This window comes from Eurypyga helias, unplaced genomic scaffold (genome assembly GCF_000690775.1).
Source record: "Eurypyga helias isolate BGI_N326 unplaced genomic scaffold, ASM69077v1 scaffold452, whole genome shotgun sequence".
Taxonomy (NCBI): domain Eukaryota; kingdom Metazoa; phylum Chordata; class Aves; order Eurypygiformes; family Eurypygidae; genus Eurypyga; species Eurypyga helias.
The window spans coordinates 361-26,761 of record NW_010233808.1 but is presented as its reverse complement, the minus strand read 5'-3'; the positions used below and the strand labels follow the sequence as shown (position 1 = coordinate 26,761).

Below are 26,401 nucleotides of genomic sequence, written 5' to 3'. Positions count from 1 at the left end.
GCAACGAAGAGGAGGGGGGGGGGGGGGGGGAATAAAAAAGGGTCTTGTCAGCAAGTTGTGGATCAACTTGAAAAGAGGGAAGAGCTCTCGTGAAATAAACTGCCTGCTTCTCATCTCTGATGGTTAGGCTTAGGTGGCTCATTGCAGCTGTCTTGCTCCCCTACCATCGTTCACAGTCTGGGTGTTTTAGTCCTCGCACTGACGTGACTGTTGGTGAGGAGCTTGCAGCTAATAGCAGGTATTTCTGGTACTGTTTTGAAAGGTGTGAGTACAAAGAAAAAGAAGGTCTCTTCACCCCATCTACTACTACCTGGGAGCTGCACTTTCTCTCTGAGATTTTAAAAAAAACCCTTCTCTAATCTGTGCAAATCACTTCATTCTGGAAAAATAATCAATTGCACTCAGGAGGTCCTTGCTGCTTTTCTTTCTTGAATCTCCTAGACTTTCAGAAAGGTGTCTGCTGGTTCTGCCTTGCTGTCTCTCAGAATGACTGCCCCCCTGCATCTGCTTGCTCTGTTCTCTGCTCGTGTACAACATCCAATAAAGTCAGATCTGAAGTCTGCTGAAGGCCCTGACGTCGCCTGGGCAGGGCTGACTTTCTACTTGCTCTGTTCACGTGGATAGCTCATGTTTAACTGGCAGTGAGTAGCTTGGTGGATCTTCAGTACTTTCCTGTTAAGGATCCAAAAAGGGTCTTTAAGCCATCTTTGTGTTATTGACTCCAAATTGTTTGAACAAAAACTACCTTACTGGGATAGATTAAATTCTGATGTACTGGGTATAGGAAGTATCATTATTGACTTTGTATTTAGTTAAGGAGGTGGTGACAGATGAAGAAAAAATACAGAAGGAATGGAACAAATCTGAGTCTGGTACGTGGTAGTTGGGATGAGTCTGCAGAGGAGGTGATTACGCTGTCTCAGCTGTATTCTAACAAGTTGTGTTTAGATAGATAGTAAAAAATGGCACGTGGCAAATACATTGCAACATGCTCCTCTTCATCTATTATTTACAAGACTAGAAGCTTCTTTATCTCTTGGTGTGATAGGCAATGGCTTAACAGAATTAAGTAGAATAAAACAGTCAGGATTTAGGCAAAGCTCGCATGTTGCTTTGTGAAAATAAGGACCGTGGGAGGTAGCACATTAAGGGGGTTGCCTGGGAAAGTATCAGGGGTCACAAAAATGCTGAGATATCCTTGGCTTAAGTTTTCTTGACAGAAAGGGGCAAGATATATTTTCAAGTGACAGTTTGTTTATCCACTTTGTGGATGGCCAGGCACCTGAGGGCAGAGACATTTTTGCACTAGTAATAAATAATTAGATCTGGTTCTTTGTCCTCCAAAGTGAAAAGGGGTGGCTATGTTTAATACATTTCTGTTTTTCTTCTCTTCACAGTCTGTGGCTTTTCCTTTTTCTTACAAGCAAGTGCTTAATCAACTTTTTTTCCCCCTTTTGTCCGTGTTATTTCTTTCCTTTAGCATGCCTTGTGGGGTTTCTGCCTTGAACCATCAGACACCAGGCTCTGCAGACAAGTTTGCTCATGATAACCTCTGTAATGGAGAGGGGAGGAGAAAACTAAAGGTCTCTCTTTCCTTTGTGTGGTATCATTCAGAAGCTGGATGTCACTTCTGTATCTCATGTGCCTGTGATGGGCTGACCCTGGCTGGAAGCCAGGAGCCCAGCCAAGCCGCTATGTCACTCCCCTTCTCAGCTGGGCAGGGGGGAGAAAATATCAGGAAAGGCTCGTGGATCAAGACAAGGACAGGCAGGGGTCACTCAGAATTTATGGTCACAGGCAAAACAGGCTTGATTTGGGGAAGAAAAATTAATGTAATTAGTAACCAATCAAATCAGAGTAGGATAATGGGAAATAAAACAAGTCTTAAAAAGCACCTTCCCCCCTCCACCCCTCCCTTCTTCCCGGGCTCAGCTTTGCTCCCGATTTCTCTACCTCCTCCCTGCCAGTGGTGCAGGGGGACGGGGAATGGGGTTGTCTCTGATGCTCCTTCTTCCTCAGTGTGGGGAGGACTCCTCACGCTCTGCCTCTGCTCCAGCATGGTGTCCTTCCCACAGGACACAGTTTCTTCACAAACTGTTCTGGCATGAATCCCTTCTTCTCATGTGGGCGCCCGCTTTCTCTACCCCCTCCCTGCCAGTGGTGCAGGGGGACGGGGAATGGGGTTGTCTCTGATGCTCCTTCTTCCTCAGTGTGGGGAGGACTCCTCACGCTCTGCCTCTGCTCCAGCATGGTGTCCTTCCCACAGGACACAGTTTCTTCACAAACTGTTCTGGCATGAATCCCTTCTGTGGGTCACAGTCCTTCAGGAGCAGCCTGCTCCAGTGTGGGGCTCTTCCTGGGCTGCAGGCAGGTCACTGCTCCCCCCGTGACCCTCCATGGCTGCAGGGCACAGTCTGCCCTCTCCCCATGGGCTGCAGGGGAACTTCTGCTCTGGGCCTGGAGCATCTCCTCTCCCTCCTTCTCCACTGATGTTGGTGTCTGCGGAATTCTTTATCTCACATTCTCACTCCTCTCTTCAGCTGCAGTTGTGGAGTTTTCCCCCTTCTCAAACACATTATCGCAGAGGTGCTACCACCGTCACTGATGGGCTCAGCCTTGCCCAGCAGCTGGTCTGTCAGCCAGCTGGCACTGGGTCTATTAGGCTTCTAGCAGCTTCTCACTGAAGCTGCCCCTTGTAGCCCCCCTGCTCTCAAAACCTTGCCACACAAACCCAGTACAGTGAGATACAGAGAAATAGCGAATAGATAAGAATGTTTCCTGCTGGGGGCAGATGCATAGTCCTAGGAAGCATTAACTGTGCTTTCTCTGTGCCTGGAAGGCATGAGAGCAGACACTCTAGGCTTGAGGGATGTCTGAACAGCCAAATTGTGCTGGGTTAACTACGCTTTCCTCTTCCCAGCCAGCAAAGCGTGCCATGAGGGCTGTTGGGCACCAAGGAGTTTGATGCCGATGTTCCATTTGCAGCTTCTCCTAATGTCAAAAGGCCTGTCATGCCACCTATGAGATCCTGTTCAGCCTCTGGTTCCCACATTGGATCTGCAGCTTCAGACTGGCTTTTGAACTGTCCTGTCAAATGGTGATGCAAAAGCACCAAGGGGGAAGAAACGAGGACTGGAAGAGACCTATATATGGCAGAGGACTCAGATGAGTGAAGATCTGTGTATTTTTTAATTTAGAGGTGTCAGCTAGTTCAAACTGTTCCCTGCACTGGTTGTGTGGAGGCTGTACTGACTGCTAAGTGGGATCCTGGGACTTGCAGTCTGAGACATTGCATTGCGTCTTTGAGAACACAGATCAACTGATGATTCCACTCCTCTTGGAATGGTTGGAAAAAAGGGTGTAATGCTAGAGCATATCACAGGCAGAGAAAAACCCAGATATCACAGGAGATCTACACTTATGTTTTTTCACACTTCTCATTTTTCCTAAATCTCCTTTTTCTGACTCATGAAGGTCATGTCTGGATCTTGAAAGGAAAAGGATATTTTCAGGAGAAATATTTAGCATTCCCTCTCCATATTGATGTGCTCTCATGCAAGAGTGCAATGGAGGAAAGATGACTACAAGTGTTTAGTTTATACTTGAAGTGAGAGACACTCATCTTTTACTTCTGCTCACGCCACAAATACCTGTAGCTGCGATTACACAGCACAGAAATTGTTTAGCATCAATCCTCCTTTTCCGTGGTGGTCCATTCACAAATCCCAGAGGTCCCTCGGTCTTTCACTTCCTTCCTTCCTGGTTTAGCTTTCATGTTTCAGTGATCCATGGTAAATCAGCTTTTAATAAGAGGGTTCTGGGGGATGCATGGCTGCTCCAAGAAGAGATGTTTTTTGTCTTGGCATCCACTGAAGTAATGACTCTTCGTATCAAGTAGATAGAATGCATTGACAAAATTATCTTGTTCCACAGCAGAATGAAAAATGGTAACCCATCCTAGATTTAAGAAGCTTAAATATCTGCACATGTGAGTTCAAGTGACTTAGGCATTCCCAATTAGGGAAGCGGATTGTCCTGCAATTTGCAGGACAAATCCAGAAGTTAACAATTAAGTATTGATGTTGATAATGAAATGTCCTTGTCAGCTCTGTCAGCCTTAACTTAGATTGTAGCTTTATCCCTCCTAGAAAGAGATACACCCTCAGTTTTCTTACCAGTGTAGATGCAAACTGAAGACAACTTCTGAGTGGTACCTCTAATACTCTTTTTTTATTTCTTTGCTTTCCTGTCTTTCTAGCTTTTTTTAGTTAAAAGAACTGTGTGAGGTACCAGTTGGTAGCAATTCAGCCAAGAAATGAACAAGTATCAGCCAAGACTTGTTTCTGCACAGCAAGGGATCACTTAGATAAACTCTTTCTCAAAATGCAAATTGCTTTTTATACAGGAAGGCACCATTTCAGCCTGTCATTCAACTGTCTTCCACCCATGTCTGTCTTAGACTGTGGTACTTGTAAGTTCAGAGGGGGCTAGTGAAGTCATTTCTTTGGCAAGGAACGCTTTACTTCATTAATATCTGAATCTGTCTGTTTCCAGATGTGTTTGTCAGGTCTCTGACAAGTAATTTTGTAATTCAGTGAATGGTCGAATGTGTTATCTTGGTTAGCGTTTTATCTGCAGAAAGGTGGCTCAAAACCTGGTCTGTACGTATGGTGGTTGCAGTGTCTGTCGCAGGCAGTGTGCCTGGGGGACCTCTCTGGCTGTGTTCAGTCTGTATAAAAAGCTTTCTGGAATTTTCTTGCCCATTTTCATCCATGTTGCCATACCTTTGAAGCAAACTAATGTTTATGCATCATGGGCAGAAACAGAAGCTTCACTGTCTCTGCATTCAAGGACCCAAGCTTTGCCCATCCCCTCACCATTGTATCCCTTTGAGAAGACCAATGTGCACAGTTGTTCTTGTCTTGTACAGTCTCATTGCTCTGCTTGTCAGACCTCTCCCACCTGCCCCATTCAGCTGTGGAGAAGAGGATCTCTACAAGAAATGCCATCCATGTGCCTGCTTGCTGTTCATTCACCCTTCTTGATAGTCAAGTACATAACAGTATTGCAGGCTGAGAAGAAATGGGGGTGTGCGCCAAGTGGCTTAGCCACGTGTTGAGGGGAGCTGACACTGAGGTGGGAATGGGCCTGTGGGAAGTTTGGTCCAAAAAAGCCTGGTTGTGAGTGTTAGTCCTGCAGGGGTAGAATGGGTGCTTTGGTTTGGAAATCCCAGAGAAAACCAGGCAGTGATAAAAATCTCCTTTTCCATTGAAAACCAGTTACTGGAAATGTTTTCTTCTTCCATGACACTTTGACGTTTGAAGAGGATGTACTATAGAAATCAGCTGCCTTAAATGAGCTTGAGGCACTTTGGGCTAGCAATGACTATGTTTAGTTGTAACTTGATAAAGATAAAAAGGTGTACAAGGTGCCTCTCTAGAATTGCTGTTGACTGTATTTGAACTTTGTTCTTTGAGTTGGAGCCTTCTCTAACCACAGAGGAGTGCTCGTTTGCAACACCTCGCCTGACAGCTGGTAGTTTGAAAGCAAGACCACAGACCGCCGTTAAAAAGAGTGCTGGGCTCCATTCTGGCGTTCAGCTGAGGTGCGGCTAGGAGCTTTCCAAACACCTTATACTTGTGGGAAAGTATCGGTAAGCCTGAGCATAGGATGCTGTTCACAAGGTTATGGCACAGTGATGGCACCCGAAGTCATGCATTAAAGGAGCAGCGTACCCTAAGGTAGAGGCAGGATGAGCAGCTCTGGGGGATGTGGCAGAAGCAGGTTCTCTGGGAGCTGCCTGTCTTGAAATCATCTGATGGTGAGGAGCAGTTGGGTATGTTGCGCCCAGATGAATAGTCTGGTGTAATGTAGTCGAACTGTGGTTGCACAAGGAAGTCTCTTTTTTAATTAATTCTGAGATCACTATAGTCTAAGACAGCATGAAATTTGAAGTGCGTTGATTGCACTCTTTGCTGCAAGCAAGGGCTCAGGCCTGGGGGGAGTTAAACCAAAGAGAAATAGCTAGTGCCGTAAACAGATTAGGTTACTAATACTTTAATTAGAAGATGTTAGAATATGTTAAACTATAGAATTGTAGCACTGGGAACATACAACAGCAAGTATCTGGTTGAAGTAACTGCTTCAATCATCAGTTTAAGGCATTAATAGTTTGGATTTTCTTATCAAACACAACTACATCAGAAGAAAAAGCCCTATGGAAAATAAAACTGATTAGATAAAATGAGGTCTGGTGTTTGACTTAATGGCATTTCTGTGACTGTGGTTTCATATATTTATATACATGCAGGAACCCTGAGTCCTTAAAAACCGAACAAACAGATATTTACAAATAGTCCAAGTCTCTCTTGGAATCTCACTTGTAGACATAGAAGCGTGTAAGTTGCTGATTAATGAAAATGTTTTGTTTCATCACTTAAGTGTAACTAATGTGTCTCTTTGAAATGTGGTATTTAGTTATCTCGATCTTGTGAACCTGGTTTTCTCTCCAAATCTCTAAAATGAGAAATTACTATATTAATGTTTCTGATTAGGGTTGGAGTTGTTGCATCTGTGCTAGGTGGAATTCGAAGTTGTGGTTAAGTTCCATGTAGACCTGAATTTTCCTTGGATTAATAAGGGATAATATATGTTAACTTTCACATCTTTTTTTAGTGTGTGGCTTTTTTTCTCTGGTTTTCCTTTCCCTTTAACATTTTTATTTTAAACAACATCCTTCAGAGTTTTGGTCAGAATTGAGGTTATGTGGTGGTGAAGCTTTTCCCTTTATTTGATAAGACTAATAGTCTTGCTGTCTGATGGCTGTGTCTGCCCAGCTTCTGGAATTCGGCAAGTAACAAGGTGAACATATATTGTCATTTAGAAGCACTAACTAAATTCTGAAACAAAGAGTTTCTTGTAGGGAGAGGTGTATATTTACATAGGTAATTGAATATCTAAACCTCCCAGGCTGTTAGGAACATCTGTTTCTAAATTGGTGAGTGAAGGTGTTGTTTTGTTAAGATTGATAATTAGCTAATATTTAAATAACGAAGTTAGCAGCCTGGACAGCTTTAATAGTCCTTTCTCAGACCGAAGCCGCCTTCAGGCTCAGATCCCGCGCTCCCCTGAGCCAATGTACATATTTGTGTTGCTTTCAGTCCACATCATACGCACCCCTCGGTACACACGGCAGACCCGTGCGTTTCCAGTCTACCTGCTGTTAAGCGTATTTGTATTCCTAAGCTGACTTCAGAGGATGACAGGGCAGGGAAAACATTCAGAAAGGGAATATCATTGTCCATAAAACATAAGCCTGCCACTGTTGTGCTTTTAGAAGCTTTAGAAGTGTTCTGCATTCAGCCAAGCGCCTGTGTTCCTTTAAAAGAAGCTTTCTGTTTCTAGGTGGAATATTATGAGCCCAGACTCGATAGTATAATTAAAAAAAACCAGCTGGGGATGGATGTTTGCTATAGGGTGGCTTTCCCCAGCTTGAGAGCTCAGCGCACCCATGCAGTCAGCCGGCAGAGGGCGGCATGTGCATGGGGACTCTGCGCTGGCCCAGCCTCCTGTCACTGGTGGAGGTGACCAAAAAAAGATGAATGTGACCAAGTGACTGGATTCGATAGTCTTTTGAAGCCACCTGATTCCTCACTGAACACCAGAGATGAGTTGCTGAGACTGTCTGAAAGTCTGAATTAGCCAGGCAGTGGCTTTTGACTGAAAGTTCTGGGGGAAAAGCGTGTTGGCAATAGAGACGGGTAATGGATCTGGGTGAGGAATGCAGTTGTCGTCCTCCCATTCTATAACAAACTGTGCTGGTTTGGGTTGGGATAGAGTTAATTTTCCTCACAGTAGCTAGTATGAGGCTATGCTCTGGGTTCGTGCTGAGAAGAATGTTGACAACATGCTAATGTTTTTAGGTATTGCTACGGAACGTTTCTATCCAATCAGGGACTTTTTCAGTTTTGCATGCTGCCCCGTATTCCCGGCTGTGGGAGGGGACATGGCCAGGACAGTTGACCCAAACTGCCCGAAGGGATATTTCATACCATGAAACATCATGCTCAGTATATACATTGCGGGGAGTGGGATAGGGGTCTGGCTCTGGCTCTTAGGGATCTGGCTCTGCTGGCTCCTGGGGCCCTGGCTGTCGCTGCTTGGGGACTGGCTGGGAGTCAGTTGGCTATGGTGAGCACTTGTATAATTTTTATTTTCCATTTTTTTCATTACATAGTAGTAGTAGCAGTATTTTCATTACATATTATTAGTATTGCTAGTATTATTAGTATCATTATTTCATTTCTTTTTAATTATTAAATTGTTCCTATCTCAACCTGTGAGTTTCCTTGTTGTTTGCTCTGATTCTCCTCCCCATCCCACTCAGGGAGGAGGGGGGATGTGAGCGAGCAGCTCTGTGGTGCTTGGTTGCTGGCTGGGGTTAAACCATGACACAAATAAAATAAATATTGATCCTGGTAAGTGTCATCTGCCTAACTTTATTTTTCTCCATCTCTCTCAGTGTTGGACTGGGCCTTGCCAGCCTGCTGTTGCCATGGGTATACCAGTCTTCATACTCGCTGGCCTCCTTGTGCATTGTGTGTTCTTAGTCTCCATTTTTGACATCTACTTCAGCTCTCCCCTGGTTCACGGTATGACTCCTCAGCAGGCCCCGCTGCCACCTCCGGCAAAGCGTCTCGTACTCTTTGTTGCTGACGGTCTGCGGGCAGATTCGCTGTATGAACTGAACAGCAACGGTACGCCCCAAGCACCTTACCTGCGGTAAGTCCATCCAAAAATACTTCTGATCCAGAAGATCCTGCTTCTGGAGGCAGCTCTATGCAATGTGGGATAGAGAATGAGAGAAGTGACGGCACCGGGGGTGGCTTGGTACTGCCTTCCCTCTGCCTTCCAAGTGATGAACTTGTGCAGAGCTGCACTCTGCAGAAATGCCTGAATGGGAGTTGGTATCCCCTGATGTCAGTAAAGCTGCTAAACCATGAACAGAGCAAATGGAATCAATATTGCCCTTTGAAAATTACAGGTTGCCACTAATTGGGAGGAGTGTGAATGTTCTCCATTCGCATCAGCGTGTTATGGGTTCAGAAGCCTAACAAAGTCGTTAATTTAAACTGCTTCCTGGATGTTCAGTTTAGGAGTACTGGTTCATTAACATGCTTGTCTTCTAATTCTAGGCTACTGATGAACCTTTTTAAGGAGTGATTAAAAAAGGTGGCCTGAATGGATCTAACAGCAGGCTGCCACTTCCTATTTCTTCCACCCTTCCTGCGTCCGTGACCCCACTGCCTCCCTTGTGCTCTCTAGTCTGTGTCTGATTGCTTAATGGCACAATTTGGCTTAAGATCGTGAAAAACTAATACTGCCAAAAGAGAGTGTTAAAAGTCATATCCTTGAGTGCTTAAAATTAATTTTCACCAACCTTCCCTGTTTCTTTATATCAAGATAATTATTTGATCATAAGACAAATAATTTATTAGACTAAAAAAAGTAGATAGTATTAAATGAGACTACTTTTGTGTAATAGTACTGGTATGGCTTGAATATCAGAGCAAACCCACACAATCAAGCCTCTGAAGCTGTTAGGGCGTTTGCAGTCTGCTGCAAATCTGAGGAGCCCCTGCTGCAGCACTTGCCAGGTTATGTGGGATTACTTGTACTTGCCTGTTGTTAGTGTTTCTGTAAGGTGCTGTCTGCTGCTGGCAGATGTCTACCACATCAGCCTGACTTTTCCATCTCGTCTTTTAGCAGTGGACTTCACACTTCCTTCAGAGCAGTTTCTTCTCTTAGTGATAAAACTGTTGGTCTTTTGCACCATCAACAAGGTGTGAATGCCATAAAGGCTCCATCACTAGGATCAGTGGTGGGTAGTGGCTAGAAAAGAGTTTTAATGGGTATTTTTGTCATTAAGTGGGTTTTTTTTCATTTTCAGCCATTCAGGGTTATCACACCTATTTGGAGATAAAGAAGTTAAACCATGTATTAGCATGTCCAGTGTTGGGAAGTTTGCGTTTTTGCTAACTCTGCTTTACCTTGCTTGTGGAGTTATGGACTTTCTATTTCAAGATCTGTAGAGTTAAAAATTGTCACCTGCACTGAAAGTATGTGGGTGAATGGAGGGGAAGAACTGCCTCGTAGCAAGCAAAGATGCTAGCAGGTCATTGAGCAGAATAAAATGCCAGTATTGGCCATCTGTCTTTCTCTTGTTGTCTCTCATTCTGCATATAAATACATATGTGTGTGAGCATGTGTATGTCAGATGCTGAAGAGAAGAAACGTGTGGCACGTTCTGCCTTCTGAAACGTGGAGGGCCATGCAGTCCAGGGCATCTCTTTGGCTCCCTTACGTACACTGCTACAGTTTCAAAGCAAGAGGCTCCGTGTTTTGTCACTGAACCTTTGAGCTGCACAACTTCTGAGAGTTAACTTTGTGGACAGGTTGACAAGATCAGATGCTGGTTGCTGGAAGTGTTTCCTTTTGGATTCTGCCAAATTACTTCTGTCTGAGCTTTCCTTTTTCAATAGTATTAACCCAAAGTATATGTAATTTCATATAAAGTTCACTTTTTTGCATGTTCATTCCTAAGTGCCAAGTGTTCAGTCCCTTTTCCACTTTAAAGTAGCGGGCAATGTAACAGGCAGATTACTTGTCTCATCCAGGTGGAGCGCTCTGAGGACTACTGTGTTGGTAATGAGGAAAAATTATCTTTAAATGAGCAAGAACCGTTCTTGTCACAATGTGATATAAATAGAAGCAGGTTTAGTATGTACATAAAATTAATAATAAATATCCATTAGGCTTGGAGCAGATTGCTGGCTGATACCAAGTACCTAGTGTTTTCTTTTACAAATATTCTTGAAAAATCTGTTTTTCAGCAGTGCTGTGGTGGCTGTGAGGGACAGTAAATGGTCTGAACTGTTGCAGTGGTGATGGGGATTTGGGGGACGATGTTTTCTTCCTTCCCTATCATGTTTCAGCTGTATATTATCCTGTTCATATTCATGATTGTTACTATGAGTAGCTAGTGTTTATACTGTCAAGGAAATTAATTTTTATAATGGTTCTTTAGAGTAAAAAGCGTTGAAATAATTCATAATAGCTAAATGAATTTTGAACAGGTAAATGACATTGTCTGGCTCTATTTTTTGTTTTCCCTGGTATGTGTTATTGTTGACTTCAAATCCTGTGATACAGCCCCACAAAAGCAAAGGATGACTTTCCAACCTGATAGAAATCAAATTCTGATTTAGACAATTTCCTGCCTGTTGTGACAATGAAGTGTGAGGAGGATCAAAACTGGTTGGGTTTTTTTTTTCCTTAAATCTTCCACTAATGCTAGTGCAATACATTTTTGCCAGTTTCCAGTGAAAATAAATTACCACTTTAAGTAATACTTAAATCCTTTTTTCAAATTAGTACTTCTTTTCAATAAAACTTGTCTTAAAACCTAGCTGAGGTGAGAGCTAGGAATAAAATGTCAGAGTGCTGTATCACCTTTTACATTTTTCACTGTAATATTTTGGCTATTCCAAATACTCTTGTGAGCTTTCAAGCAGGTCTGGGATGCATTAAAAAAAAAAAGAAAAAAAAGGAACAAGCGAACTGTGAATCCTGCAAGCTTAGAGTGAAGTTTGAAACTTTAGGTTGTGGTTTGATTCTTACTTTATTAGTAAGAAATGTATTTAGCCCTGAGTGTAGGGATCTTGTAATTAATAGTTGTATAAAATCTCTGTTAAAGTTACAAAGAATGAACTTACAATCTACTTGGGCTAAAACACATCTGATAAAAATCTGGCAAATTTTGTAGCTTATATAATGAACAACAAAAATACCATTTCCCAGTAGATTTGATTCTTAAAATCTGCTTTGAATTTGTTCAGAAGGTTCTGCTGCTTTTTTCCTAAACGTTAGTGTATGGTATGTCCTGGTCTGTTTTGTTTTCTTTCTTTCAACCCTTGCTCTGACACTGGGCAGTGAATCTTTCTCTTCTTCCAGAAGATGGAGACAAGAAAACAGCACATGGTAATGCTCGCCGCTTCCTCTCCGACAGGCTCCAGCTGTTCCTGTCTTCAGCAGACGAGTTGTTTATGAGGCTGTTTCTTACACTTTGGCTTTGTTCTCTATTTTCTTTACTTTTTATCTAACTATTGTATTATTGCATAATCTCTAGATAATTTCTGTGTCTGTATGTATGGTGAGTAGGTATTCTCCTTCACTTCCGTGTAATTGCAAGAGTTACAAGGTTTACGTACATGGAGGACCATGTTGCTGGAATTATTTGCTCCACAGATTTATGTGGGTTTTAAATTCTCTTGATGCTGGCTTCCCGTATTCAGCACAAATAAAGGCAGACATGGTCACAAGAACTAATTATAAATGAGCATCTGTAATGAATAAGAGAAGATTGAACGAGACACTTTCAAGCTAAATGGAATGAACAAAGAAAAGTAACGCCAGGCAGAAACGGTCTGTTGGGGGTGAGGGGGAAATAAGCTCTAGCAGAAAGCAGCAGAAAAAATAGTATGTTAATTCTAAGCGTATTTGAACGCCAGCTAAACTCATCTGTTTGCAGTGCTGATGGGCCACAATAGTAATGTTCTCTGTGGGGTGTTATAATATAGAACTACTTGCAGGTTAATGTTCTGCTTGTTTTGCTGCACAGCAGGCGGTAGTGAAAATCTGGTTGAGTCTGACTTTTCTTTGCATTTCCTGCCTCACATCTACCTGTCGCTCTCTATCTGCCATCCATTGTACTTTCAAGAAGTTGTAAGCATTAACTGCCTTGTGTCCTGTTTTCAGGGCTATTCTCGAGACTAATGGCAGCTGGGGGATCTCTCACACCCGGGTCCCAACAGAATCCAGGCCAGGGCACGTTGCGCTCATAGCTGGCTTTTATGAAGATGTCAGCGCAGTTGCTAAAGGTATGCCAGTCCTAAATCTTCAAACACTGTCCTCCAAAACCAGGTGTTTCAGTGGTGTGCTGGACTTCTAGATGATTATTGATAAATGCCTGCATGATTTTTTTGTATACCGAGATTATATGGAATGGAATCCTTTTGAATGGATTTCCCACTCTTAATATTAATAGCTATGAATGTGCCTTACTTAAGTTAGTATTTTGTAACACGGTGAAGTTTAGCACCATGAGTCTAAAAGCAGAAGTATCTTACAGAGTGACCCCTTCACATAACGTAGTTTTTAATTATCGTTTGGGATGTAACGGGAGACGGCTAAGCGGATGTCGCAAACAAGAAGTCAAACGGCGGTGTCTTAGCTGAGCCATCGCTAGCTTGAGTTGGAGAATCAGTAGCAAAATGGAGCGAAACCCCCAGCCGTGTGTTTTGTCCAGAGGTAGCTGTTACTGCATGCTTGGTGGAACAAGCCTTTGCATTTCTGACTTGTTCTTTGGTGTGGTCCTCTGCCTTCCCCCAGGCTTCCAGGCCTGGACACTTGTAGTGTTGTGTGTTGGGTTTGGACGGGGGAGGTAAGAGGAATTGCTTGGTCTTGTCCGAGTTCCTAATTAAAAAGTTCTTCCTTCTGACATCTGCTACAAAGGCAGGATTGGCAGGAGTTGCCATTAGGAGCATCTCTATATCTTTCGGTCAGCTGCCTTGTCATGGAAACAGAAGATCTTGAAAGTTTTATCGTGATGAGGTGGAACATGACTGATGGAAATATGTGACTGTGTAATTTATTGCCTAAAATTCCAGAAACTGAGTTCAGGCAACAGGGGATTTAGAATTCAGGAGAATTTTAGCTGTTTAGAACGTAAACCAGCTGTGTTTTGCTTGTTTGAATTCCTGCATAATGAGATTGCTTTAAATTTTCAGCTCACATCTTAATGAATGGGGGACTAATTGCAAATAAAGACTGAGATTGAAGTAAAACAGAGACTCCAAAGTGGAGTTCATTGTGAAATAATATAAGGGAAACTTTAAAAACCATCTATTTTGCATGGACTATGAATCTTAGCAGTCAATGGGATCTTCTGGCAACCCCATTTAAATCCAGATGTGTTTGTTTAACAGGGTGGAAGGAGAATCCAGTGGAATTTGACTCTGTTTTCAACGAAAGTAAATATACTTGGAGCTGGGGAAGCCCAGATATTTTGCCAATGTTTGCAAAAGGTAAGGTTTAAATTGTGTGAATCTTTAACACACAGTTATCAGGTGGTGAAATGGAGACACTTACAATTTTTGTGTTAGAGAAGGTGGTGGGTGAAGTATTTCCAGTTTGTATATTTGTGTATACCTGATTTCTTGTTTGTGAGTTCAAGACTGGGTGGAGAAAAAGAAGCAAGCTTTTAAAGAGGGTTTCTCTATTTATTACTCATCCTTTAAGTAGGCCTTACCTAATTCTATCAGCATGCTGAAGGAAACACACCCTTAATTAAAATAGTTTTTGTTTGGTTGAGGTTTAAAGCTCTTGTTTGCAAGCCTGCAGCTGAGGTTTTTCTTCCAGCTGGAGCAGTAGCTTCTTGTGGGTTAACCTGCTTCTGCTCCAGAACAATCATGAGTAAAGGGGAGAATTTTATCCAAGCAGGAACTGCCTGGTACTATTCCTGAAGTGAAGGACTTTTTTCTTGTGGTGTGCAGTGTGTTAAAGTCTTGTCCGTCCAGTGCAATTGCTCTTTGACCATGCAGAGATTGCTGAGCAATACTTCAAACATTTAAAGGGTCTCCAAGTTTAATTCCATTTTGTTCTTGGAAGATTGAGGGCATATACACCCTTTCCCATAATCTCAGAGTAAACCAGACTGAGGTGAAAAGGGGACAGTCTGGGGGCATATGCTGCTGTTCTGTTCTAAGTATTGGCATTGACAAATCAGAAAAATGTGATAGGCAGGGTAGCAGTGGAATCTAATATTGGTTTAGAAAAAGTGGATGTCATATTTCTTACGATGATTCTTGAACTTGTTCTGTACTCCAGTCTCTTCCCCCTCTCCTCCTGATATACCCCCCTACACACCTCTTCTCTGTTCTTTGCTTGATCCTCCTAAGTTTATGGTAAGCTGTAAAAATCCCTCCTGATAATTTCCTAGTGATCTCAGTTTACAGCTTGTATTTGGGAATATTGTGATGGTGGCTGGGGGGAAGGGGAAGGTAGTACGCTGCCCTTGCACATCTTATTTACATTTTTGGAGGTATGTTCTTGGGAAGATATTTGGGAAATTTAAGAATTCCCCAAAGCCCTGTCCTTCTAGTAGGTTTGTTTGAGTAAGAAGATAAGCAGAGAACTTGGAAACAGCTTTGATGCTATCTGGAGGGATGTGCAAGGGTAATACCATGCTGTTGCTGTGAGTCTCAATGTGGCTTGCTCTGAGTGGCACCAGTGATGGAGCTTTCTTTTGCAAGAGGGTGGGGAAATCTCCCAAAACTGGGGGAGGTTTAGTGCAGCACTCTATCTGAGAACTAGATGCTGCATGGGAAAATGAATCATAGTTTCTCATGATAGAAAGGTAGATAAACTTCTGGTAGAAAAAGGCATTTCCCCTTCTTACAAAGAGGGGAAGTTTTATAATACAAAAAAGATTTTGTAATACAGCTTCCAAAGAGGAAAAGTTCTGTAATACAGAAGGGAATGGATCAAGTGTTTGTTCTTTAACTTTACTTTTACAAAAAGGCTAAAAAGTACATAGGGAAGCATAGCTTAATTTCTCTCCCTCTTTCCATGTTGGAAATTAGTGTGGTCACAGGACTCTTTTGTCTATTTTAATGCCAAAATGTTCAGAATTGTGTTAACTGTTTCATTGCTTTCATTGGATGATGCATAAAGGGTGTATAACACCTGTTGCCTTTTGGGAAGGAGAGAAATCCTTTGTTTCCTGTCATTGTCTATGCTCTTCAGGTCCTTTTCCTGTCATAAAATAAATATTTCAATGAAATGTTTGAGGATTCTACACAGAAGGTAAATAAAATGCTTACAGATCTATTTCAATATCAAAATAGATACACCTAGAATCTAAACTTGTCAAAGTCTCAATGACTGATTAGTGTTTTAGTCCGAAAAGTTAGAAAATGTCTGAAGTATCTTAGAACTGGTTTGCAACTTAATTACATCGTAAGCAGGATTATAAGGTATTAGTTTCTAATAGTTAAGATGACTTAATAATCTTATTTTTCTATTATATTTTTGGATTATGGTCTTGAAATTATGAGAAGATAATGTACTTTGAAAATGCCTATATTATTTCCAGAATGCTCTTTGAAATTTTGACATTTTCTTCTTGACTTGGCAGCATTTGAGTAAACAGTTCAGTCCTGTACTGTTTTGTCATGGGCCTAGGTTGGAGTGTAATCCAGAGTAGTAAATGCCATGCTGAAAAAGGAGCTGAGGCTATTGCTTCTGTTAAGGGAAGTAGATTTTAGTCCTTTGCACCCAGATTGCCATTTCTTCCCCAGGTTCCCTTTCTGTCTCTTGGAAACTAGCAGCAAGGCTAGGATCATTGTTTAGCTTGAGTATGAAGAAGGGTATCACCAAGACCACAGGGATGACTGGGACAAACCTTGTCTGGACAGACAGACCTCTTGGTCTCCTCGTCTGGTTCCTTGTTCCTACAGAGCACCAAGAGGAATGCAGAATTTCTCACATTCCTCACCTGGCTGTATTTGATGACAGCTCTCTGATGCCCATGCTCTGTCGTCCTTATGCTTTCATTCCTTTTTCCCCTCTTTTATGCCTGCAAAATTTGCTAGCAAAGGTCTCCTGCTGATCTGGGCTCTGACCCATGGAAGACATGTTAGATGCAGGACCTGCCCTGATAACAGAGCGCCTTGCTTTCCGCAGGATGTAAATCTTCTTGCAAGAGGGTGATAACTTGATCCCTGATCCTAATATTTGAATATTGATGCTGAGGGTGAGATGATGTGCCAGACAAGTCTGCAGTGGGAATGGGTGGTATCTAGTGTAGGGGTTTCTGGCACTTCCAGTTATTTCCCTTGGTGTAATTGGCAGCACCAAACCCAGCAGAGTGCTCTGCTCGCTTCTAAAGGTCTTCATCTCTGGCTTCCTTCTACTTCTCTATCCCAACTTTCCTTCCTCACCCCCAGACTCAGAGTGTAGTGGACATATGGTTGCCTGCCACCTCTCAAATGACAGAAATAAAATAAAATTTTGTAACATCCAAAGCTTTCTTATTTAAAAAAAAGAAATAAAATATTTTATAAGCTATGCAGGCACTCATAAAAATGGTAAGTAGTAGACGTGCTCCTTTGCCTGACCTGCAAAAGGCAAGCTTTCATTTGGCTTCTTTGGCAGGGCACCTCTCCAAAGACAGGTTGTCTTGGGTTTGCTGTGACACTGCGGAAAAACAGTACAGCACTCTACACTCTTAGACCATCAGTCATCCTGACAGGGATGGCCAGGGCTTATTTCTTCTTTTGAACTCATTTATCCACTGGTTGGAACCCCTTAATTCAGTTTTTAATGCCTGGGAGTATTTTCTTCCTTTTCTTTCAGACAGTGAGAACTGCAGTGAGTGTTCTGGGTTATAAGTAGCAGTAATGTCTCCTAGGGGGGTAGGGGGAAGGTGTACCAGAAAATCTGTACCAGCTTTCATCTTCCTGGCCTGAAATACCTGCAACTCTTGCGTGGGTTTGGACATAATCTTGGTTAAACAGCCCCCTTATACTGGAATGTTAGTTCATTCACAAGCCTGGAAGCTTACAAAACTGCATTATATAATTGGGACATCCAGCAAATAGGTTACATTCTCTCTGGCCATCAGCTGATAGAAGAACGTTTTCCCTCTGGGAGTTTACGTGGTGATGGTAGAAACAGCATCCCCGAGCTATAACAGCTCAGCCACTGACTAAATTATTTCATTAAACCCCACCTAACTTCAGATCTTTCCACGACTTTAGAATTTTACTTTCTTCTAGTTCTTCATCTTCCTCCTCATCCCCTTTCTCTGCTTTGCTCTCTTGACAGTGAGTACAGAATGAAATTGCTGTGTCCAGATGCTGTGTTTTCGCATCAGTGGCCCTCATGTTGTATTTTATGCCTGAACATAGTCCAGTAGTTCTCCCTTTTATATTTTGAATCCATGTTTTAAAGATGCAGACTTTGAATATTGCCTTTCTGAAGTTGTCCACTTGGCTTTCAATAATGCATTGCCTCCTAGAACTGATGTACAGTAGCTAAGTCACATCCCTCTTATTGCCTTCCTTATGTGGGATATATGATGTTTTCCTGTGTAAAAGGCCTTATTGATAGGGCATTGTCTTGTATGATTGAGTTTAACAACCAAAAGCCAAGCACATTTTCTTAAACAACCCCCCTCCCCCAAATTCATGTGTTTAAACAAGGCTCTTAATGCATAGCGTCCTCTGTTAAAGTTTCTCAGTGAAATTCCTTGTTTCAAAACTCAGTCTGGTAATTTGCTTTAATTGGGATTTGTTCTATTCCTGTCTGCTTTTCCATACTTTACTTCCTCCCCTGAGTGTACTGGATAACATTGCTCCTCATTCCTATGAAGTGCTGATAAGCTAATGAGTTAAAATGGTATCCGGGGTTCAATAAAAACCCCATAATGATGGGAAAGTCTAAAAAGGACAAAACTTCTTTTGAGTTCTCTCAGGATTGTCATTCTTCATAGGTTTCTATTCCTATGCATTAATATTCATGTATTTTTGAGTGTGAGTAAAGGAAGGGAACTTTTCCGTCTCCTATTCCATCGGTACTCTTTTTGCAGGTGCTACTGGAGATCACGTTTATACATTTTGTTACACGGCAGAAAGTGAAGACTTCGGAGCACAAGATGCAGCCGAGCTTGACATGTGGGTTTTTGATCATGTTAAGGTGAGCAGAGAATCTTTTTATGCTACCTGTGCATAAAAAGCACGGCTGGATGTTAACTTCATCACAGAACTAGAAAGTAAAGAGTTTTTGAAAGACCTGTCACTTGGGGTCATAAGTGAAAACGGCTTGAATCGATTATTTTGACTAGTTTAATGGAAGCTTAGAGGAAGTATTTGTTATTCAAAAACTAGCACCAATAGAAGTACTCTTTAAAACCATTCTTGGCTTTCCTTTGTCTTAAATTTGCATATACTCTGAAACCCATCGGGGACTACTACAGGCCCTTTAAAATCTTGAATGTGATTAGGTAAGGCTTTTATAACGAGTATTATGGCGTGGCAGAAATGGTAAGTCTTCATTATAAGAAAGAAATGGACAGTATTATTGAATTATCTTTGTCAGGCTTGTACCCACTGTCACTGTACAGCGTGGCTTGTTCCGATGCACGTAGCTGGCTCCTGATTGTCTGCTGTGGTGCGTGCTATGCTGTGGCTGCCAGAGGGGTCACGGTTAGTTTCAGGGGGGAAAGCGGGGATGGAGGCAGCTTAGGCCCTGAAGCAGTATAGCTTGTTTACATGGTGCTCTGCTCAGCTGACTTGGGTCAGCGCTGGTTCATGACTGTCGTTTTCTGTGATGCTGTCACTGTAAGCATTAACAGTCCAAGGCACATAGTTTCTGATTATTAATTAATTATTAAGTAACATTATTCATGTTACACCATGCTGTTTCACTTGTCCTGGATTAAGAAATACTGATAAGTGGTTATTGGTGTATAATTACCTGTATCAGTGGAGCAATTAGGTGAGTTACTTTCTGGATCTCATAACAATGTTAATGGAGTTTAATACTTAATAAAACTTTTTCCACAAGGTCTCTGGGCTGTATGCATTAACATTAGCTAACCAGCATAAATCTAATCGAACCAAAAATAATCCCAAATAAATCCATAAACCAAATCAGGATCTATATTAGGAAGCAAAGGGTGGGTCTGCTTTGAACAGTGACGTAGGGTGGAGAAGTTCATTATAGTTGGCTAATTTTCAAATGAAGTAATTTTCTGAGTTTGCAGATGAAAAGATGATGTTTTTTCTACCTGACATCCTCTCCCTGAATATGCACTTGTGCCAGGTTCCCTGTTGTGATGTGTATGAATAATACAAATCAAATTAGGCTGTCAATTACACTTGAATAGATGTTGTCTTAAAGTCGCACCCTGCTGTCATTTGGAGCTGCACAGGTATGTTAGGGTGGCACTAGCTCTCCTGCTTAAAACACCTAATGACATTCCTTCTTCCAAACTATAATGATATATTTAATAAATATGGCTTTAATGATGCCTTTTTCCCTTGAACCAGCACCATTGTTTTAGAAGACTTATTTTGCCCATCTAAATTTCATATTGTGAATGGATAGGGCTTGACTGACTGGTGTAAAACACTTGTTCCATTAATCATCTCTTCAATTACACATCAGTGATTGCATCAGAAATGTGAAACTTGGGGCTGACCGAAACTGAGGTCACTCTGCTATTATAAGTGTACCACTCTCAGCTATGCTGATGAGATTAAAGTAACAGCGACAGTTTGCTGAAATTTAAATTCTGCTTTGCCTACGTTGTTTTTTCCTCCTTTGAGTTTTATCTCAAATATTTAACAACATATCGTTTAACTCTATGTTGAGCGATGTTGTCCCTGGATTTCTGCCTCTTTAGGAAGTGAATGGCATTGACATGTAATCCCTCTCTACTGTTTAGTCAGCTGGTCCCAAGCACCACGAGGTTCCACTTGTGGCTTCCTGTGACTTCCTCTGGGAATAAAGATGGGGAGAAAATGTAGAAAGGCTAACTAATGTTTGGGCTACTAGTGCTGCGACCTTAAAATTGCCTGTTGTCTTGAAGTGCTAACAATAACTCAGTTGGTCAGGAGATGTGAAACCTTGAGTAGTTTTTATTTGTATGGATCAGCAGCAAATTGCTTAATCATAAGTGGAGGAAAAAATGTATACTTGATAGTTCCTGTCATGTCTGCTCATAGTACAAGGTGATTCTAGCCCTTTCTAGAGTATGGGCTAATCTGGGTGGGGGTTTTATCTGCAGCTGGGTTAAAACTCTGTAATCTTCATGTGTGGTAATAGCTTGGGAGTGGTTGGAAGATCCAGGTAGGTATGGAGTTGATTGACTAATGGGTTTTTTTCTGTTTGCTGGGGGTGCTGGATTTTGGGGTTTTGGGTTGGTTGTTTTTTTTCCTTTTGTTTTGGGTGGGGTGGGGTTTAGAAACCTTCAAAATAATTAAGGGACTGAGTGTAATTTCATGTGATGTGGCCCAATGGTTCTCAGTTAAATAACCTTTACCTATATCATAGTTTGAGTTTATGCTAAAGAAAAATTAGGGAGAAAAATATTGGGAGTCTAGGTTAACTACCAGGAAAAAAAAAAGGTCTTTTTAATGCATTTCTGATTTTAAGTGTTTTGTGGAAAACAGTTTTATAAATTTGAAGTGTTTTTTAGGATAAAATGATTAAAAGTCCAGGAACTGAAACAGTCTTGGAGATGAGACTTAGTAGTGGTCTAACCACAATTTATTTAGTCTACAGGGTAGGACATGCTCAAGTTATTTAGTTGATGTCTGCTGACTTAAATGGACATGTACGTGCAGATGGCAAACATTTCTTTCTTTCTTTCCTTTTTTTTTTAAATTTTTATTTTTCTCATGTTGAACACAGTACTTATTCTTCCTTTGGCCCGTTTCTGCTCGAAGAAGGCCAGACCGAGCCTACAGACTTTCCCTTCAGTGCAGGGTAGGCACCGGAGTCCAGAACTGACTGATGTTAAGCTTTGTTTGGTCTCTTTCTCCCTGTACATCCATGTAGACAGCAACAGTTTATCAGCTCTGTTAAAGGATCATGCTTGCATGGAGGGCCCTGTTTAGGGGAACAGATGGTCCCCAACAACTTATGTTAAACATCTGTGGAGTCTATATTTTGGTCAGACATCAGTAAATCATGTATTTGCTAGGACTTCCAGGTAGTTGTCTGTCTTCTTTGTTTTCTCATATTCAAGGAGAGAGATGATACTAAAAAACTTCACATAGTTGTAACCAAACTTATCTTGTATTGCTTTAATTAGTATTACATTATAATTAACTTTATAGTTTACTGTGAATGTTTTAATGGGTAACTTATTGCTGATCTTACTAAATTGCATATCAGTTGTAGCCAGGGCATTATTTGTTGTAAGTTGCCAGAAAATGATAGAAAAGTTGCCAGAACCATAGGAAAAGAAGGTTGGAAGAAAGCTGTAGTGTCATCAAGTCCAACTCCCTGTGTGAAAGAGGTCCAGTTAGAGCAGGCTGTTCTGGCCTTGCCAATTCAAGTTTTGAGCAACTTCAAGGTCAGAAATTCAACCACCTCTTGAGCAACTGTTCCAGTATCTGGCTACAGTTATGGTTTAAAAAATAATTTTAAAAAGTATCTTGATCTTACTGGAATTGCCCACATCTCAAATTGTTTCTCCTTGTCCCATCACCAAGGCCCTCTGAGCAGTCATGCTCAATTTTCTCTTCACTTCCCCAGGAGACGGTTGTGGACAGCAATGAGATCTCTCCTTATAGCTGCCTTTTCTTGAGACTGGAGAAACTGGATTCTCTCAGTCTCTTTGTGGTTTACTCCTGTCCCTGAAACTTCTTGCTGGCATTTGGCTTAAATATACAAGGAAGGTAATATTTACTGAGTAGAGCAAATTAAAGGGAAACAAACAAAAAATAAGAGACAAAGATATAGTTAACATATAAGTTGGCTTGGAAACTAGTGTTGAGTGGCAGTAGGTCTCAGGTTTTGTGAATACTGAATACCAAAAAGAAAAGGCCTTTAACAGGCTACGAGGAGATACCACTGTGAGTTGGGCAAAGAGTTCAGCTACCTCCATAGCAAGGTGAAGTGGTTTTTGCCCCAACTGTTCGGTGTCCTGCTTACCAACTCACTACCTTTATCAGCCTAAGGTACCTCCTTGTGGTGAACTTCCTACTTGTTTGTTTGTTTTTGTTTTTTTTTTTAATATTCCATGTGATGGTTTGCTATTTGTTCTGGGAAAAGATACCACATCTTAGGTTATGCTCATCTTCCTTTTGTCATGCCTGCGATAGAAAAATTCCTGCCTTCCAATATTGATTTACATTTTAGGATTCAATTTTGTGAGTTTCCTGTTTGTGTTGATATGTTGTTTCCTTTTATTTAATTAAAAATAATAAAACAGAATTATACTATGTCCTACAAATTAACTGGTGTGCTCTGGAAAGCTTTTTCAGTCTGGGGTCAAATACGTGCAGGTGGATGGACCCCTGTGGGAAATGGAAATCTCCATAAAAATGATTATATAGCTATTGAATGTGATCAGATTTTGTTCTTGTATCTTTATTTAAAATATCTCTGGACTTTGGTCATGATTTTGTTTGGACAAGAGCTGAAGTCGAGAGCGTACAAATATTAGTCCATGCAGCTGTGTATATTCAGGGGGGGGAAAAAGGTGGAATTGTCTACTGCCATGGTTTCCTGACACGGCTTACTATGATACTCTTGCTGCCAGTTTGGTCTTCCTCTGGGTACAGGGACTTGAGTTTACACAGGGTGTGAGCTTTAGTTTGTAAGAGCTCCACCGCTGTCACAAGTGTGTGACTGACTGCTCTGTCCTTTGGTGGCAGAAATGGTTCACTGGCTCTCACAGCATCTTCCCTGGACTTCTGTGTGAAATTTGAAGACCCTTTCCTTTATATTAGTGTGCTGAAAGGTTCTTTGGATGCCCTTTGAGCTAAAACTCTACCCAACTTTCTTCCTTGGGCTGTGCTGTTACTAAGGAGATCATGCTGGAATAGCTGTCTGCCTGCATTTTGCACTGCTGTAATGTGGCTGGTCTAACACAGAACAGCCGTGTCGAGACTCATTCAATCCGAGGGGAAAATCCCCCCGGCATCTGCCTCAGGGATGCTTAAGTAGGACATGTGCAAGGCAGATGTATGTTCTGTAGTTCATGTATTTGCAAATGTCTTGTTTTGTTCTGTTTTCATCTGGTTTCTGCAAAAGAGTTGTAGCTTTGTATCTCAGTCCTGCAGATCCTGCTTCCAAAGCAAGATCATTTCAGAACTTTGCTTCCAGCTCAGGACATAAATCAGTGGAAGTATAAAGCCGTAAGTGGATCTCAGGAATGATGTGTAGTTGTGATCGCATAGGAGGCAAGGAAGGGATGGTACACAGTAGTTTTCTGGTATTTCTGCCTAAAGAAACTCAGATAACATTAAAAAACCCCAAACAAAACAAAACCAAAAACAAACAAAAAAAAGACACCTGAATTTAAGGAGTTTTGCCTGTCTTAGGCTGAAACTTTGGACTGACTATATTGATGGTAGTCACCCTCCAAAGAAGTAAATTGGAAGACAATTAATTTTTCTCTTCAATATCTCTAATCACTATTAAGATTTTGCCATGAAAACAGTTGTAGTTTAATTTTAATACCCTGCCTATCATCTTTTCCCATTGTACTCAGATTAATATCTTAAACCTTATTCCATACAGAGCTTCTTTAATTCTTCCAGAAGTAATCAAACGTTGTTCTCTGCACTGAATGAAGAGAAAGTGGTTCTGTTCCTGCATTTGCTAGGCATAGACACAAATGGACATGCTCATCGGCCAAACTCAAGGTAACTGAGAGAGTAAGCGTGTCTTTCTTACTACTTTCAAATGCATACGTTAACTTTTTTAGCAATGGTGTTTGTCAGTCCTGAAAAAGGACTTGTAGTCTTGAGGGTTTCTACGATAGGTCATGTATGTTGTCACGGATATTTATGTTCTGATTTTCTGGGATTTTTTTGTTTTTAAGGTCTTCTCTGTAGAAGTGATGGATTTTTGCTATATGCAATGTGTCTGGTTGTACTCCCCTACTCAAATCTGAGTTTTAGCAGATTGTCTTATTTATAGTCAACACGTAATCTTGAGGATATGCAGGAAATTGCAGTTTTAAATACAAAATAGACACAGTTCTCAGATTCCTCATGGCTGAAATGGTATGGTTGAATTTATAAGACAGCAGTAAACTCGGAAATAATGGTTGCAAATTCCAGCATTCTCTTTTAACTTTCCTTAGGACACTTGAACAAAGAGAAGAGTTTACCTTAGCAGTACTCATCACCAGTTCATCTTGAAGTGTGCTATTCGAGAACTTTCTTTTCATTTCCTCAAATGCTTTGAATCTAGGCTATTATGTCTTTCTCTTGATCCTTGCATACTTTCAGAATCCTTGCTTTGATTTCCTGCATCATTCCGAAGTTCATACTTGCTGTATGTCTCATGTTCTTTTTGTTATGATTTTTTGAAGATAGAGTTTTAAAACTGACTTTAACGACAGCAACAAATAGAATATTAGTTGGCTGAAAGTTAATCAAGTCACATTTTCTAAAAATATACAAATTTTTGGTTTAGCCTCTATTTCATGAAACTCTGGGATCTGTCCTGATCTATGAATTATCTCAAAACAGTCCCTGCATGGCGAGACCTTCTTTTGTTATTTAGTTAGTGGCTTAAAGTAATTTTTGAAACTTAGGATTTAAGGCATTTGAGTTTTCCAGCATTCCTTATTTCTGGCATTCTCCTTAACTTGCTTGATAGCTGTGAGTGATTTAATATAGTCTTCAATCTAGGACAGGTCAGATTTGAAATATACAGAAATACACACTTGAAACTGTGGTTTCAGGAAACTTCAAACTGTGCTGTGACAATTTAGTATCTCACATAAGACTTAGAGGAGGAGAGATTTTACATCTGGGATGCCTTTTGTTAGCTTGAGGTTCTGTAGAGGATAAACCTGTCTGTAATCAAAGGACTGGGTATTATGACCATGGATAACTTGCTTTATACCAGGTGTGACAGCTGCCTTGAACCTAACAAAATTTTTTCTTATATTTCTAGGGAATACAAGGAGAATATTAAAAAAGTTGATGAGGGTGTAAAAGAAATTGCTTTGATGATTGATGATTTCTATGGAAATGATGGAAAAACTGCATTTATTTTAACTTCTGACCATGGAATGACAGATTGGGGTGAGTCTTTTTAAATGTTGAGTTAGCTGAGTTTATGGGTGAGTATCTGGAGTGTGGTTAGAGCTCTGTCCCATTAGAAGCTTTGGAGCCCCTGCTTTGATTTGATATACTAAGTGTTGCTTATATAAGAAACCCATGCAAATTAGGAAGTGGTTAATTGGCTGCAGGGGCCCTCATCAGCCCTATGACAGCTGAGTTGTATAGCTGGACAGAAAAAAAAATTAATAGGGTACAGCTTAACTCCCTTAGTGGCTGCTAGTAGGGATAAAAAGACCTGAATACCACCTTTGTCAGAGACTCCCTGCAGAAAGAAGGAGATTGTGTTATTTGACTGACAACAGCCAAGTTGGTCTTGTTCCAGCCCATGTGGGAGATATGGTTATCACTGGTGCTCTGAAGCACCTGGAGAAGGTGGGAAATCTGTCCAGGAGCTGGTGAAAAACTTTGGGAGGCAGGTGGGACCTTTTTGTTTATTTTGGCCTTTTGGTCACAGCAGAAAGGAT

At 41.3% G+C, this 26,401-nt stretch overlaps 1 protein-coding gene across 1 annotated transcript; it reads left to right on the top strand.

Annotated features, from left to right (window-relative positions):
• Positions 1–8,528: 8,528 nt before the first annotated feature.
• On the top strand, positions 8,529–25,898 carry LOC104517226 (GPI ethanolamine phosphate transferase 1-like; the record flags this gene model as incomplete). The annotated part of the gene is made up of 6 exons (XM_010161820.1): positions 8,529–8,781; positions 12,817–12,938; positions 14,046–14,144; positions 18,710–18,816; positions 24,379–24,503; positions 25,768–25,898. Coding segments are annotated over exons 1-6 (811 nt in total), but the record flags the coding sequence as incomplete, so codon positions are not given.
• Positions 25,899–26,401: the final 503 nt, after the last annotated feature.